This window comes from Sciurus vulgaris, assembly GCF_902686455.1.
Source record: "Sciurus vulgaris genome assembly, chromosome: 8".
In the NCBI taxonomy this organism is placed as follows: domain Eukaryota; kingdom Metazoa; phylum Chordata; class Mammalia; order Rodentia; family Sciuridae; genus Sciurus; species Sciurus vulgaris.
Genome location: NC_136468.1, coordinates 52,278,663 through 52,294,296, shown reverse-complemented (window position 1 = coordinate 52,294,296; position 15,634 = coordinate 52,278,663). Strand labels below are relative to the sequence as shown.

The 15,634-nt window shown below is 36.8% G+C and overlaps 1 protein-coding gene across 7 annotated transcripts in view; it reads left to right on the top strand.

Annotated features, from left to right (window-relative positions):
* CDK14 (cyclin dependent kinase 14) overlaps positions 1–15,634 on the top strand; it is a 603,169-nt gene that overhangs the window by 280,187 nt on the left and 307,348 nt on the right. For all 7 annotated transcript variants that reach the window (XM_079152093.1, XM_079152094.1, XM_079152096.1 and 4 more), the window contains one exon: positions 5,959–6,053. In XM_079152093.1, the coding sequence (XP_079008219.1) occupies positions 5,959–6,053 (95 nt within the window). The remainder of the gene's footprint in view (positions 1–5,958; positions 6,054–15,634) is intronic.

The following is a 15,634-nucleotide window of genomic DNA, read 5'->3' as shown; positions in this document are numbered from 1 at the left end:
TCCTGCATCCGTCTGTCCTCCTGGGACTTTGTCAAAGGCACAGTCACCTTGATGAATGGAATGTTTCTGTTTTTCTTATTGTTTTGATGTCATATCCTCCAAATTATTGTTATGATTTTTCACCCTCAGCTCTAATTACAAATCTTTTACATCATGTACAATTGTACTGTTTTAATCCTCACTGGTGATATTAATTAGAAATGTTGCCACATATTTACCTAAAATTTGTGGGGAAAGCAAGTGTGCTGGAATTACCAAAGCAAATGTTGGAGGATTTGGTTTGAATATAAACGATGAGAAGATAACGTGGTGTATCTATGATTGCATTCGGATTACACAGAGTATTGTTTTGACAGTGTTTGACACGAAGAGGGACATACTGGCTCCGGAATTTGTCAGTGCTAATCAATGGACAGACTTGGCATCCAGGAGGCTCGCTTGCCTTGGTGGCAGCAGGAACCATGGTATCTGGCACCCTGCTGCGACCAGTGGCTGCTGTGTTGGCAGCCTCGGTGCCAGCCCTGTCTGTCGCCTACCCTGATGTTGGTAGAACATAGACTGTTTTCTGCCCTAGAATGCCATTTTTCTGCCATCAGCTTTGGAATTAGTGGATTTATCCTTTTCCAGCTATGAATTCATTATGTTAATCTCAGAAGAAAGAGTCCTGCTTTAAATTCAAATATTGGTGCTTATTTTATTGCTAATGGGTTTTAAAAGTTTGTATAAATGTATTCTGAAATCTAAAATCTGTAATAATTTAGACAATAGAGTGAAACATGGAGGCTTTGAGACTTCATGTAAAAGTGGTATATAATACAAAAATAACATGACTTTTTTTCTGTGATGTGAGACACTGTCAGGAGAAAATAAATGTTTTTTTCCCCAAGATAAATGATGGCAGGAATTAGATGTTACTGAAATTGTAAGAAAATGCAGTGGGATATGATAGGTATGAAGACGTTACTCTGAGAAATGAGAAACAATTTAAGTGTAAGTAGTGAAAGAAGAAAGGCAGTAATGGGGGAAATGGGAAAAAAAAAAAAAAAAAAAAAAATCCCAATGCAAACAGGCTCCTGTGTATGGGGTTTGCAGTGAAGTGGAAGCTTCGGTTCCTTTTTGGGTTCTTGCACGTAAGGATGGATTGCCACTGAACTTGACAACCTATAGAATAACTTGAATAATGAAATTGGATAAAATTACAAATAATGTTAAATAATTTGTTTCCAAAACTTGCCTCACACATTCACATTTCTTTCTTGCAACATGATATTCAGAAGGTCCTTGATTTGTTTCACCTATAAACTTTCCCCCTCTGCACAGGCAAGGTATTAAGCACTGTACCTGACCATCATTTTCAAATACCCTGTTGTGGTTTGAAATAATGGGTTCTGAGGAAAGTTGGCCTCAGAAGAGTAGTTCAGAAATTTATATCCTTTTTAAAATGAGCCAATGTTTAGTGCTTCCCCAGATTAATAACTGATGCTGGCTATTTAATAGGACTTTAATTGTTTAAGGCTAATGGGCTATTTGAATAATTAAAAGACTAAATTATTACTATGAACAATACTAAGTTCTATGGTAAGTGTATAGTAGCTGCTTCTTCAAAGTTCATGCACTGTGATGTTACTATAATTTTTGCAATTATTTTCTCACTGATATGCTATAGAGGTCAGATAAAAGAAATTTTTGATAGTTTTACTAGAAGCGTTTTAATGTGCAAAACTAACATATTCTTGGCAGAAATATGTGAGATGAGGGAGAAGGCCTCCCCACAGTACTTAGATTATATTCTGTGGCCTTGAAATTTGCAATGTGTTGCTGATTAAGTTTCAGATTGTTGTAGTTTGGATGTAAGGTGTCCCACAAAAGCTCACGTGTGAGATGGTGCATGAAAGTTCAGAGGAGAAATGATTGGGTTTTGAAAGGCTGAACCTAATCAGTGAATTAATACCTGATGGGATTAACTGAGTGGTAACTGGAGGCAGGTGGGGTGTGGCTGGAGGAAGTGGTTCATTGGAGGCGTGGCTATGGGTTATATATTTTGTATCTGGCTCATAAAGTCTCTCTGCTTCCTGATGATGTGAGCTGCTTCCCTCTGCCACACTCTTCCACGATGATGTTCTGCCTCACCTCAAGCCTTAAGTAATTGAGCTGGCCTTCTGTGGGCTAAGACCTCTGAAACCTGAACCCGCAAATAAACTCTTCCTCCTCTACTAGTTGTGCTGGTCTGGTCATTTAGTCACAGCAGCAAAAAAAGCTGACTAAAACAGAGGGAGCACACTTCTCATCTTTTCATGTGTAAGTAGCCACACCAGTCAGTTGTGAGTCTGGATGGGCTTCCTTTGACCAATTTGGGGCTTATAAAGGTTTATCTTAAACTTCAGGATATAATATATTGTCCTGAAGCAGGTTTGCCTGGGAAGGACAACAGAATCACAATGATAATGAGAGCTCCCAGTCATTGGGAACATGCTGGAGCTTAACAGTCTGCATGCTTTATCTTTGCTTCTGTAGGGACTCTCCAATGCATATGGTGATTGCATGTCTGAAATACTATTTTATTTGAGTGAAATATTAAATACCCTAAATCTGCATTTCTTCTAATATGTTACAAACATGGGGAAATTTAAAAAAAAATTTAATAGACTTTATTTTTTCAAACAATTTTAGGTGCAGTGTAAAATTGAGCAAAAGTATAGAGTTCCCTTGTAACCCATAGTCTCCCACAAGTGCATAACTTCCCCAATCGTCACTCTTCCCTACCAGAATGGCAAATTAACTGTGATCATTGAACTTAGGGTGATACATCGCCATCTCTCAAAGTCCATTCACTGCATTAGGATTCATTCTGGGTTTTATAAATCTCTTTTTGAAGATATGTTATTGCAGTACTATTGAGTGTTTGTCATGGGATCAAGTTCTGCTCAGGGCTACCAGTGTGCCTTCAGCTAGATTCTGAATAAATGAATTATTACAAGTTATTGGTAGAATATGTTAAAAAACATTTGCTTTTTTTTTTTCTCATTAGGTTGTTTAGATTTATAACTAAAAACTAAGATCAAAGACATAGTGTTTCTAAAGTAATGATAGAGGAAATTCCTGTTCTTTGAATACTATAATAGAATGGTCATTGCTATAAGGGAAAATAATTCTGATTATTTTTGTTTTATCACAAATGAGGATATTTTCTAAAATTAATTCTTGTATTTATGAGTATCTCAAATGTTCATACACTGATGTTATAAGGGTTTTGGTCATTTGAATGGATGAGTTACTTGCTTTGTACAGGATTATGTTTTACATATTTTCTCTTTCATAATTCTTTTATTCTCACATAGAATTAGAAAATAAAGGTTAACCACACCACTAAAATTTAATAAGTCATGTCTTTCAACCCTGAAGTTCAATTTTTAACAATATGTTAGAGGGAGATATTCCAAAAGAAGAAAAAAAAATGCCCAATTGTATTTCGTGATATGTTTACAAAAACTGAAATCTTAATCTGAAGAGTTTTTTTTTTGGTTGTTGTTGTTTATTTGTCTGTCTTTAAAATTTTTAAAAAAGCTGAGCAACGACAGAAAGAGCCTGATTATCAGGGTCAGGGTTGTCTCATTCCTTTCCTTAATCAAAGGAAAAAAAATGCATATATGGGAGAAGTAATGGGATTCAAGAGGCAGGACTAGGTTTTCATTTTCCTTGCCCAAGTTGTGAAATTGCTGACACTGGTAGCTGATCTCTAGGTTTTTGGAGTAACAGATAATGCAGTGACCCTATTAAAACTGAGTGTCATCAGCTTGAAGTTTCTAGCTAGTGCTGGTTTCAGAATTAGAGGTTGACAGATCCAATTTGAGGAAGAGATGCCAGGTGGCAGTAGGCCCTTCTCATTCACGAAATAGTCACCCATCCCTGGGCACCCCGAATGAATGACATCCAGTAAACTGAAGCTCCTGCTAGGTCTCAGACCTTGATCTAGGAGTAAGTATATGCCACCAGAAGGGAAAAGTCCCTGTTCTTATAAGATGAGAGGTTTGGAAGGCAATGGATGGTGGCTGCCAGAACCTGATGCTCTCCACTCATTCTCCACAAATCATGACCCACACCTTCAAGATGAGGAGAAAACAATAGCAAGTGTGTGGATACTCAGGACAGAGCCAGGAAAGTACAGGGAGGCTTCAGAAATTGTGAAAAAGAGTACAGATGGAGGGCTTGGTTGAACACAGCAAAATCACTCCAGAAAGAAAAAGCTGGGACTTGATGTGACTCACAGCCTTGGCTCTGGAAGGAGATTGCAAGACAGAGGGGCTGGAACGGGTAGCCCTTGGAAAGCATTGCTTCTGAGAGAGCTGACATAGAGAAAACTGGTGCCCCTCGAAGATGTGAGAGTAAAGAAGGGAGGAAAGGGGGACTTTAGGGTCTCAGGGAAATGAAAAACAAGACACCTCAACCCCTACCCACCATTTCTCCTACCAGCACCATCCATTAAAAAAAAAAAAAACACATGAAAAAGAGGGTAGAACTGACATGAGCGGATTCCTAAATTTGGAACCCAGTCCTCTAGATAAGTGGGAGTAGAATAAAGTAGCCCACATCTACACAAACTACTATAAAGAATGAGTTAATAGGAATCTATGAATTTTATCTGATGAAAACTTCTTAAAAATCAACCATGAAATTAAAGAAAACCACACATAGCACTGTAATATGAATTAAATATTCTCATTCATCCTTTGGGGTATATCAAACAAATAAGCGGAAAGCTCACATTGAATTGGAAATATAAAAGTTAAGCAAGGGAATGGTCAAAAAACCAAAATGAAATGAGTTAATTGAACTCCTGAGAAATATAGAAGGCAAAATCAAATCAGAAATGAAAACTGACTCTTTAGGTGCTCCTGGGAAAAACAAATGCAATTAATAGGTGACCCCACATATTAATATTTGACATTAAATCTGAATATCCTAAAAATTTCAATTAAAAATCAGAGATTGGTAGAATGACTTTAAAAAATACATGATCCAACTATATGCTGTCTGTAAAAATGCTCACTTCAAATATAGTGATGTTGGTAGAAAAAAAGAAAAGGGATCATAAAAGATACACAGTGTAAACACTAATCAAAAGAAATTTGGGGTACTATCCTAACAGAAAACTGCAGATGCAGAGCAAAAACAATTTCCAAGAATGAAGAGCAGCATTGTTTTATAAAGGAACCAATTCTTAAAAAAGATAGCCATCTCAAATGTAAATGCAGTTGTACAACAGAGCTTAAAAATATAAGAAGGGAAGAACTAGAGAACTGAACAAACTGGTTGAACACAGGCAAAATCACTCCAGAAAGAAAAAGCTGGGACTTGATGTGACTCACCGCACTGACTCTGGAAGGAGATTGCAAGGCAGAGGGGCTGGAACCGGTAGCCCTTGGGAAGCATTGCTTCTGAGAGAGCTGACATAGAGAAAGCTAGATCCAGGTAGGAACATCAACATTCCTCACTTAGTAATTGGTTGAACCACTATTCAGAAAAGCAGTAAGGATTTAGAGGAATTCAGTGACATCACTAAACAACAGGATCTAGCTGACATTTGTGGAACTCTCCACTTAGCATCAGAATACATATTCCATACACCTGGCACATATGCCAAGGTAAAGCCACATCCTTAGTAAACAATTCTCAGTAAAACAAACTTTGACAATTTAAAAAAACTGAAATCAAACCATCTGCATTCTCTGAACATTATAGAACCTACCCAGAGATTACTAACAAAAGATAGATGATATAATTGGTGGAGTTTGATCTCAATGAAGACCTTTTTCCTCCCCACAATTCCGAGTTATTGTTTTGGGCTTGGAACATGGAAAATAGATACCATTCATCTGATGATGGACTAAGATGATAATGTAATGTATTAGTTGATGGTTAGCCCTGATGAATTGTCTCTCTGCCCTTTTTATTTTACAGCTTCTCTGTTAAAAGGACTAAAACATGCGAACATAGTGCTGCTTCATGACATCATCCATACCAAGGAGACGCTGACACTCGTCTTTGAATATGTGGTAAGGAAAATGAGAATTCAGACCTTCAAAATATGAACAACATTCCCATAGTGTTATCATTATGTTTTATTTTTAGGTTGTTTTATTTTTACTGAAGAATTTTATATGAGCCTGTGAGACATAATTTTGCATAAAATAGCAGCCCTTTAAGATATTTTTGCATATGTATTTTAAAAGAACATTTAGAAAATCGTTAACTTTTTGTCTGACATATCACCTGTTTATAGTCTATTTGTTACTAGCATATATTGTAATTTTTGTTTATGAAACAGGATTACACAAAATGAAGCTATCACTATCAAAGGAAGTTCAAAGACAAGTGTCTTTCCTTTGGGCTTATAACTTGGTTTCACAAAAGCATCCTTGTATTTTTTTTTTTTTAAAGGAAAGCTTGTTACTTACAATTTAGATTTCAGAATTTTCCCCCTCAGTTGGAATTTCAACTATTAATTAAGACATCCAATTTGCCTGGCACACAATGTAATGATCTTATTGTGTTGAGAGTATTACTGCTGGAAGACTTGGACTTGAACTCATAATTAATCTTTCTTCATTTCCCTTGGAAAAACATATGGTATTTGTGTAGCACTACTTCAGCATTTAACTGTGGAATCATGAAACGTAACCATGATAATTAACATCCCAATTTTCACAGATGGATCTGAGAACATGTAATTTATAAGATACAAATGACATCAGTTCAGTTTATTGAGAAGAATAGCTATTGGTATTGTGAATATATTAAGATTCCATTTTGTAATTGCTATACTACTTTTTAAAAAAATTTGAAATACTTTCCATTTTTCCTTATGAAATGTAAAAGAATGAATATTTGAAGCATTTTTATCTTGCTAATGTCTGCCTGTGTCTGTTTGTCATTTGAAAATTGTTGTCTTATGAAGAAGCCATTCATCTTGTCTATTTACATATAAATGATAGATACATTTGAATAATATGGTAATGTGGCTAGAAGGACAACTAGAGCTGAGCAGTTGCATATATTACATGCTACCAAGAATGGATGCAGATTCACACATCAATGCAAATATAATTTCTTTTGTTTAATCCATGATTTGGAGTCAATAATATATTCAGCTAATTTACACTTGGAACTTTTGGGTATAGTTTGCACTATGATTAGTTTATGTATCTCAATGAAATCTAGGTTTTTCTAAGTATTCAAGCTAACTTTCTACAGAAAAGATACTTTAAAATGTATTTGTTAGCTCCCTCAAATTGGACAACTAAATTAAAAGGAAGAAAAAATAGTTTGGGCATCAAAATCAGTAACATTGATAGAGAAACTAATGGCAGTAAAGTGAAAATATGTCCTCCAGATCTTAAAAGAAAACAAAATATATTTGTGAGGGTAAAAATTGTGCATGTCAAATTGAATTTCATTTGATGATTTTATATTTTGTGGAGAGGGCAAAATAAGGGAAGAAATTTATTGTGTTTCAGTATTTGCTGATTAGGACTGACTTTGAAATGCAATCATTTTTCTTTGTATGAGTGAAATTTTCCCTGGTCCCAATTCTTGTGCAGATATCTAGGTCTTCTTAAGCCAGCCTCATAATAGCGTGGACTATACAGTGTTCTTTCGGTGTCATTTCTTTCCTAGCCTCTCTGTGGAGGTAAGAAATGCTGTTGCTCACCCTTTTAGAAAAGCTCCCGGGTCTTACGATTCCCCTGCCTCTCCATTTCTCCATTTTCTTCCCTTCCTGTTTCTTGCCCGTTCTCTTTGCCTTTCTTTTACTATTTTCTTTATCCTTTTGTTCCTGCTTGTGAAGCACTGTTGGCTGCTATGCCAAAAATTGTTTAGTTTGATTTTTGTTTAAGTAAAAAATGTTTCAGTGTGTCTCTGAAATCCAAGTTTGGGGCAAAGAAGAGCTTTGGGCTCCAGAGGATCTTGAGCTTTGCCAGGCAAGGTAGGGAAGGTGTAGACTCCTCAGCAGTATTAGCCTGACTGTGTGACAGTTGCCCAGAACAAAAATAACTTCCCTGAGTAGTGACCAAAATTTTTATTTTCTTACACTTTTCCAATTGACTGTGCTTTGTGAATATATTTAAAAATGAATTAAGGTTCTTACATAGTTTAATGAATGATGCAGATAGGTCTTCTCATAGTATCTAGCAGAAACTCCACCTTTTCTTTTCATGTTTCATAGTGGAAGATGAAAGTAATTTTGAAGCATGAAATGCCTTGGGAGTTGGAGAAGATCTTAGTAGGGAAAGTTGGGGGTTGGGATTGGGATGATGGGTGGGGAGAGCCGGAATGGGGTGGGAGTGAAAGACTGGGGAGGATGACCACAGAACTGAAAGTCAACAACTGTGATTCATTCATTGGGTTTTGTGCTGGGCACTGGGCTGAGGGGCTTGTGTTCATGATTTAGCGTGGTTTTCCACAGCATGTGGTGCCTAGACTGTCTCCACTTTATGAAGGAGAAACCCAAGGGTTAGGAGAGTGAGTAGCTTATCTGAGGTCTTCCAGCATATAGGCAAGCTAGACTTGGGCTATTCTTACTCTGAATCCTAATTTTAATGTATTTCCTATTGATTTTTATGGGTTAAATTAGAGGAGCCTTTGGTCAGAAGAGGGAAAGGAAACTTTCCTCTTCTTTCCACAGCCCTCCCTTACTCTGCACTGACAATCTTGAGTTAAAAACAGTTGAACATCTTTATAGCGTAAACAAGGCTTGCCACCTGGCCAAAACCCTAACCATTGGAACTTTTATTTCAGTTGCAGAATGTGTTTTAATTTTCCACAAAGCAATTTTCTATGTTCCTGTATTGCCCCATGGGAGTGTTACTTAAACATGTACACACACACGTCAATGCAGAATTTGTAGCAAGTTCTAGAATCAAGTGTCCACCATTTCAATCTAAAATCTCTCAAATTTAATGGTGCTATTGCCATGTTCTAAAGTTGTTAAAATCAAATATTATTTTCTAATATTTACAAATGAAAATAGAATCAAAATGTTATCAAAATATTATTTTCTAAGTTACATTCATTTTGTATTTCTATATAATTCATAGTACCTCTTTCTGAAGAATTGATTAAGCAGTGTAGGAAAAATCAATACCTTGTGCCCATAGTGAAGGGAATGCAAAATAATATAAGGCTTATTAAGCACAATTGGATTTTTCCTTTTGACTTCAGAATTAGTTTTCAAGGGCTTTCTAAGGTACCTGTGTAATATGAGTCTCACCAAGTGAAGGATTCTTATTTATGATAATGTACATGCAATATAAATACACTTCTGTTCTTTGCTTTAAAAGAGAACACTAATGCTAGCTCTTTTATGTTATTTCCATGAATGACATTTAAGGTTTCATAAAAGCCTGCTGAGGACCAGAATAATGAAATAAGTGATGAAAAGTTAGTGATGTGGAAGAATACTCAAGGAAATGACTTTGGAGGTCATTATTAAAGTGATTCAGAGGGAAATAGGATACTGCAGGCTCTCTCTTAAGTACTGTGAAAAGATTCTGAAACACTCAGACACTTAGGTTCTTACACATTCTACAGTGTGCATATATAACAATCTGTAGGCTTCAAGGTTGGGGACATGGTGGACAACGTGCCCCCAGGTTGCTCTCATCTCTTGGCAGATAAATCTAGAAAATAGCTGAGAATTATTGACTGGAGAACATATTTTCCTGTGACAGTGCTAACAATTTTTTTCACTATTTAAGCAGCAATTTAGTTTGTGTACGTACTTACACACATGCACACACACACACACACACACACATACACATGTATGGTTAAATGTATAATATATGGAGTTTTATATATATAAGTTTTTTCCAAAGACAAATGAGTGCCACATTATCCTATTTAACACCAGGCTGAAAACTTAGAGAATGAGTCCTTAAGTGGAAATAAGAATATTAATAGTAAACATGATTATGTAAATGTTTTCATTAAGCTCATAATATTGTTTTGTTTTAAATTACAAAAGAGCAAAGCATGTGGAACATCATTTTCCGTTACATATTTAATATTTACATATAAAAAGAAAAGCAAAATAGAATGGTGGTTACCAGGAGAGGGGGAGAAGGGGGGACTATGAAGCTGTTCAATTGGTACAATGTGTCAATTTTACAGGAGGAATGAGTATTAGAGATTACTGTGCCACATAGTTCCTAACATTAGCACTATCATATTGTGCACTTAAAATCTTGCTAAGAGGCTGAACCTTATGTTGTTCTTACCACCAAAAAAAAAAAAAAAAAAAAAAAGGAAAGGGCTACAAGGAAATAGACGTGAGGGATACATCTGTTATCTTGGCTACTTTGATCATGGTGATGGTATCATGTGTGCATATGTCCAAACTCATCAAATTGTATACATTGAATATGTACAAATTTCTTATATTAATTATACCTCAGTAAAGTTGTAAAAAACAAAAAGTGTCAACAAACTCACAAATAACTATGGTATTGATAGGCACAATCTTTTTATTTCTTCTACTATGCTATATAAACTAATGAAATATTTCAACCTAGCATTATATGCTAGATTTAAAAGTCTTTTATTATTGAAGGAAAAAAATCATCAAAAATGACATAAAGTGGCATATGGATCTTCAAACATCCCATAAGGTGTTTTTATAGTGCTGTACATTCATCAACGCAATCTCATAAATGTTACCCCACTAGAGTCTATCTTACCCATTTGAGGTGTGGTAGGGTAAATATTTATATGAAATAATGCTTGGAGAATTTAAAGCAGATTTACTAAAATTACTCAGGTAATTTAAAAGTATAAAAATAAGACCATAGCCCAAATCTCCCGCATCTAAGACCTTTGATACTCCATTTTACCCTGCAGGCTGCTAGGGTTAACTGTTTTCAGAGTTCTATATGATGATCTGAGGTATGTGTGATGTGGACCAGGAAGCTGAAAGTTATGTTCTGACTTTAAATGTTGCCACAAAATTTACCAAACTATTAGTTTATCTGCTTCATACATTTTGATTTCCAAATCAATGAAGGCTGCTTTCATTTTTATGATTTTATATCACATCTGTTCTTGAAAAATGTAGCTCTCCAGTGATATTCTGATTTCCAGATTAAACTGTCTGGGAGTAATTGAGTATTGTTCTACTCTCCCATGAGATTAAACCTATCTGCTCATGAACCATGTACATGTGACTTTAAATGGGGGTGATCAGAGACGTCTTTTCTGAAAAGATGGGAGGTGTTTAAGTAGAAATTGAAGAAGAGAATTTGGGAGAAGAAAATTCCAAACAAAATGTGTGGAGCAGTAGAGGCTAGGGCTAGAACTGAGAGAACCAGTATAACAAAAGGAAGAGAAAAATCCAATATACATGTGGGTCTAGATCGTGTTTTCCTTATAGGTCTTTGTGTGTGTGTGTGTGTGTGTGTGTGTGTGTAGCTCAGTGGTAGCACACTTGCCTAGCATGCATGAGGCCCTGGCTTTGATCCTCAGCACCCCATAAAAATAAAATAAAGGTTGTGTCCACCTACAACTTAAAAATATATTTTAAAAACTCCTTAAAAAAGTCTACACTGAGATTCCATCTCACTCCAGTCAGAATGGCAATTATCAAGATTAAAATTACAACAAGTGTTGACGAGGATGTGGGGAAAAAGGTACACTCATATATTGTTGGTGGGATTGCAAATTGGTGCAGCCACTCTGGAAAGCAGTATGGAGATTCCTTAGAAAATTTAGAAAACTCCTTAGCATATACCCAAAGGACTTTAAATCAGCATACTACAGTGACACAACCACATCAGTGTTTGTAGTAGCTCAGTTAACCATAGCTAAACTATGGAACCAACCTAACCTAGATGACCTTCAACAGATGAATGGGTAAAAAAATGTGGTATATATACACAATGTAATATTAATTCAGCTATAAAGAAGAATGAAATTATGGCATTTGCTGGTAAATGGATGGAACTGGAGACTATCATGCTAAGTGAAATAAGCCAGTTCAAAAAAACTGAAGGGCAAATGTTCTCTCATATTTAACTATTTTTATTTTTCTATACCTAATATTCTATATGTAATCTTTATTTTTTCCTATGAAAACAAATGGTCTTCTAAGTAGAAGATTTAGAACAAATTTGACTCCATAACAAAGAGTTAGTGCAGGCCTCAGACAATGGCATAGTTATAGACACCTAGTTGTCAAAGGCATTAAGGAATCTGGCTGCTCTGTGTGAGTGTACCAGTTAGAGATCTCTATTGCAAGCAAAAGAAATGCTCCCTGCCTGCTTTAATAAGAAAAATTTACTGAGGGGATAGCATGTGGTTGACAGCCCTGCTAGAAAGACTTTAAAAATGGGCAAGAACAATGTGAGGTTGGACAGCCAGAAGCAGAGACAAAATCATGCCATGGAACTGTTCTCAACACCCTACTCATACCAGGAGTGTTGGAACTGGACATTGGCTTCATTTGCTTGGCTTCTCTGGGTGTCGCTGGCTCTTTGTGGTTCCAAAATCCATGGATATTTATCACCGCCTGCAGCAACAACTTGCACGGGTCTTATAGGTGGTGGAGTGGAAACTGAGGCACTTCTATCTTTCTCTTTAGTGCACTGCTTTCTTGCTTGTTTACTTATAGAGGATAGAGGAAATGAGGTTTACTTGCTTTGAGAGGAGAGAGAGAGAGACTTTGCTTAAGAGAGAAACTTGCTACGCCTTAAAGTCCTGCATCCTGTGAACTAAGGGTACGTCTACCCAAGGTGCCCTAGTGATGCGTCTCAGTTCTCCGTTCCGTGATCTGCCTTCCGCCGCTGCCCCTACTCGCTGCTGTGTTCTTTCTTCTGGCTTTTTTGCTAATTGCTGCTATGGCGTGTCTTCTCTGGCTACTGCCGTGCCACGTGTCTTCTGCTACTGCTTTTCTTCTGCTAATGGCTGCTGTAGTGTGTTTTTCCCTCTGGCTGCTTCTAATGGCTGCTGTGTGTGTGTCTCGCTCCGCCTACGCTTATATCACCTCCAGGACGCGGAGAGCAGGGCCACGCCTCTTACGCAAAGATTAGGCGAGACACTCCGAGCAGGCAATTAGTGCTCGAGAACACATGTGCATACATTGTGTACATGGACGAGAAAATCACCTGAGTGTGCTCATGTCAATTAACCTCCTCGCTGCCGATGTGATCAGGCGCCATCCCGGCGCCGCCAACATGGCACAGCTCCCAACATCTGGGTGACTCGGTGTTATTTTTCTTCAAATAATTACAAAATGGCCTGTACATTCTCATTGCTTTTGGGGGTTTTACCTTTTAATTGGAATTAGTAATGGTAGTGCTAGAAAAAGTCTCAGGCCATGTTTTGACTGGACAGGTCCCTGGGGAGTCTAGCATAATAGTTTTTGTAATGGCGGTGGGTCCTGTCTCCCATCAAGGTTCATAAAGGAAGTATTTTTCCCACCATGAGGAATTCATTCAGATATAAGTCATGCTTCCCTTGTCTCCCTGAATTATCTCATAAATATCTACTAGAATAGTTCTATTTTCTAGTCCCAGATAAGTGACATCTACAGTGTGGAATAAATTGCAGGGGCATACTTATGGATCCATTACTTATGATCCCTTTGAGAAATCATTAAGAATGCATATAAGCAAGAGTAATGCTGGTTTTAAAAAGGTGGTGGGACAAAAAAAGCAAATAACCCAGTCAATAAGTGGGCAAAGAAACTGAACAGACACTTCCCAGAAGAAGAAATATGAATGGTCAAATAATATATGAAAAAATATTCCTTAGAAAACTTAGAATGGAACCACCATTTGTTCCAGTTATCCCACTCCTTGGTTTATACCCAAAGGACTTAAAATCACCATACTACAGTGACACAGCCACATCAATGTTTATAGCAGCTCAATTCACAATAGCCAAGCTATGGAACCAACATAGGTGCCCTACAACAGATGAATGGACAAAGAAAATGTAGTATATATACACAATGGAATATTAGTCATAAAGAAGAATGAAATCATGGCATTTGCCAGTAAATGGATGGAACTGGAGAATATTGTGCTAAGTGAAATAAATCAGTCCCCAAAATGCAAAGGCTGAATGTTCTCTATGATATGTGGATGCTAACCCATAACAATGGAGGGTAAGGAAGGGAGATATAGAAGTTCCTTGGATTAGACAAAGGGGAATGAAGGGAAGGGAGAAGGGGTGGGAATAGGAAAGATAGTAGAATGAATCAGACATAACTGTCCTATGCTCATGTATGAATACATGACCAATGTAATGCCACATCATGTAAAACCTCAAGAATGGGATCAAAATTGAAATGTGTTGCACTGCATGTATGTATAATATGTCGAAATACATCCTACTGTCATGTATATCAAAAAACATTGGTGGGGAACAAATTTCTGAATCTGTACATATATAAGCTTAATCTAGAGCATTAGTGAAATTCAAAACTACATAGACTTTAAGTTCTAATAATCTTCATTCTTTTTATTTAAGTGCTTTTCCCTGATTCTAGAAAACTTGTCTCCAGGGACCCTGATAAGTTCCTTCAAAACAGAATAAAATGAAACCCAATTAGAAGATTGTTATTAGTTTATCTTTGGTTGAACAACTTTGCTCAAAGTCTGTTGATTAATGAGTTGACATCAGGGAGAATAAAAGTCAATTGGGGTATGCTAGAGGGTGTTGTCCTTGACCTTATTCTACTTGATATTTTATTAATGATCCAGATGAAGGCATAGTGATGATCTGTTTGACCTACTTGTGAAAGTGCCATAGCTGGGAGCCATAATTAACACTCGGGATGATGAAATCAAGGGTCAGAAAAGAATCTGATGAAATGTTGAGTCTAACCTACAAGTTGAATTGCTGTGGGGGTAAGTGAAACAGTGTATTTGATATTGAAAAATAAAGGCAGTTGAGCCTAATATAGAAAAGCAGGGTGGGAGAAAATTAAATATAATTGACAGTAAAAAGACTAGTAATTTCTTTGACTCAGTTTGATTTTAATACCAAGGTGTGACTACAATGGAAGATATTATAAATACCTAGCAAGAGAGTAGCAACGTCACTGTACTCTGCTCTTGTTGCTCCATCTATAAGTGGGAGTATTTCTTTTGGCAGGAACGGAAGCAAACTGGACTGTGAACTGAAGAGGGCCAATAGGATGGCAAGATGGCACCAGTAAAGGTGCCAGGAGGTTTATTCAGGAGAATTAAAGACTTAATAGAGGAAAAGTAGCATATATATTCCAGACAGAATAAGAAACCAAGTGAGAGTTTGAGGAGGTTGGTTTTAGCTTAATCCTGGGAAGAATGTTCAAATGCTTTCTATTTTCTGTAAATTAAATTCAGTGCCTTCAAGTGTAATGTGTAATGAGCATCTTATTGAAAGTATTCAAGTAGAGGATGAATGGATCTACATGAGAAATATTGTAGGAAAGGTTCCTAACCAGTCCTATGTGCATTGCATTGAAATATGTAATTTTGGTGTTTTCTTTCAAGTAGTCCTGACTGAAACCATGACATAGGAATAAGTTCCCTCCACCCTGTGGATAAAGAAATTCAGGTGTAGGTATCAAAAGCCCTATGCATGCCCTTTCCAGTGACTG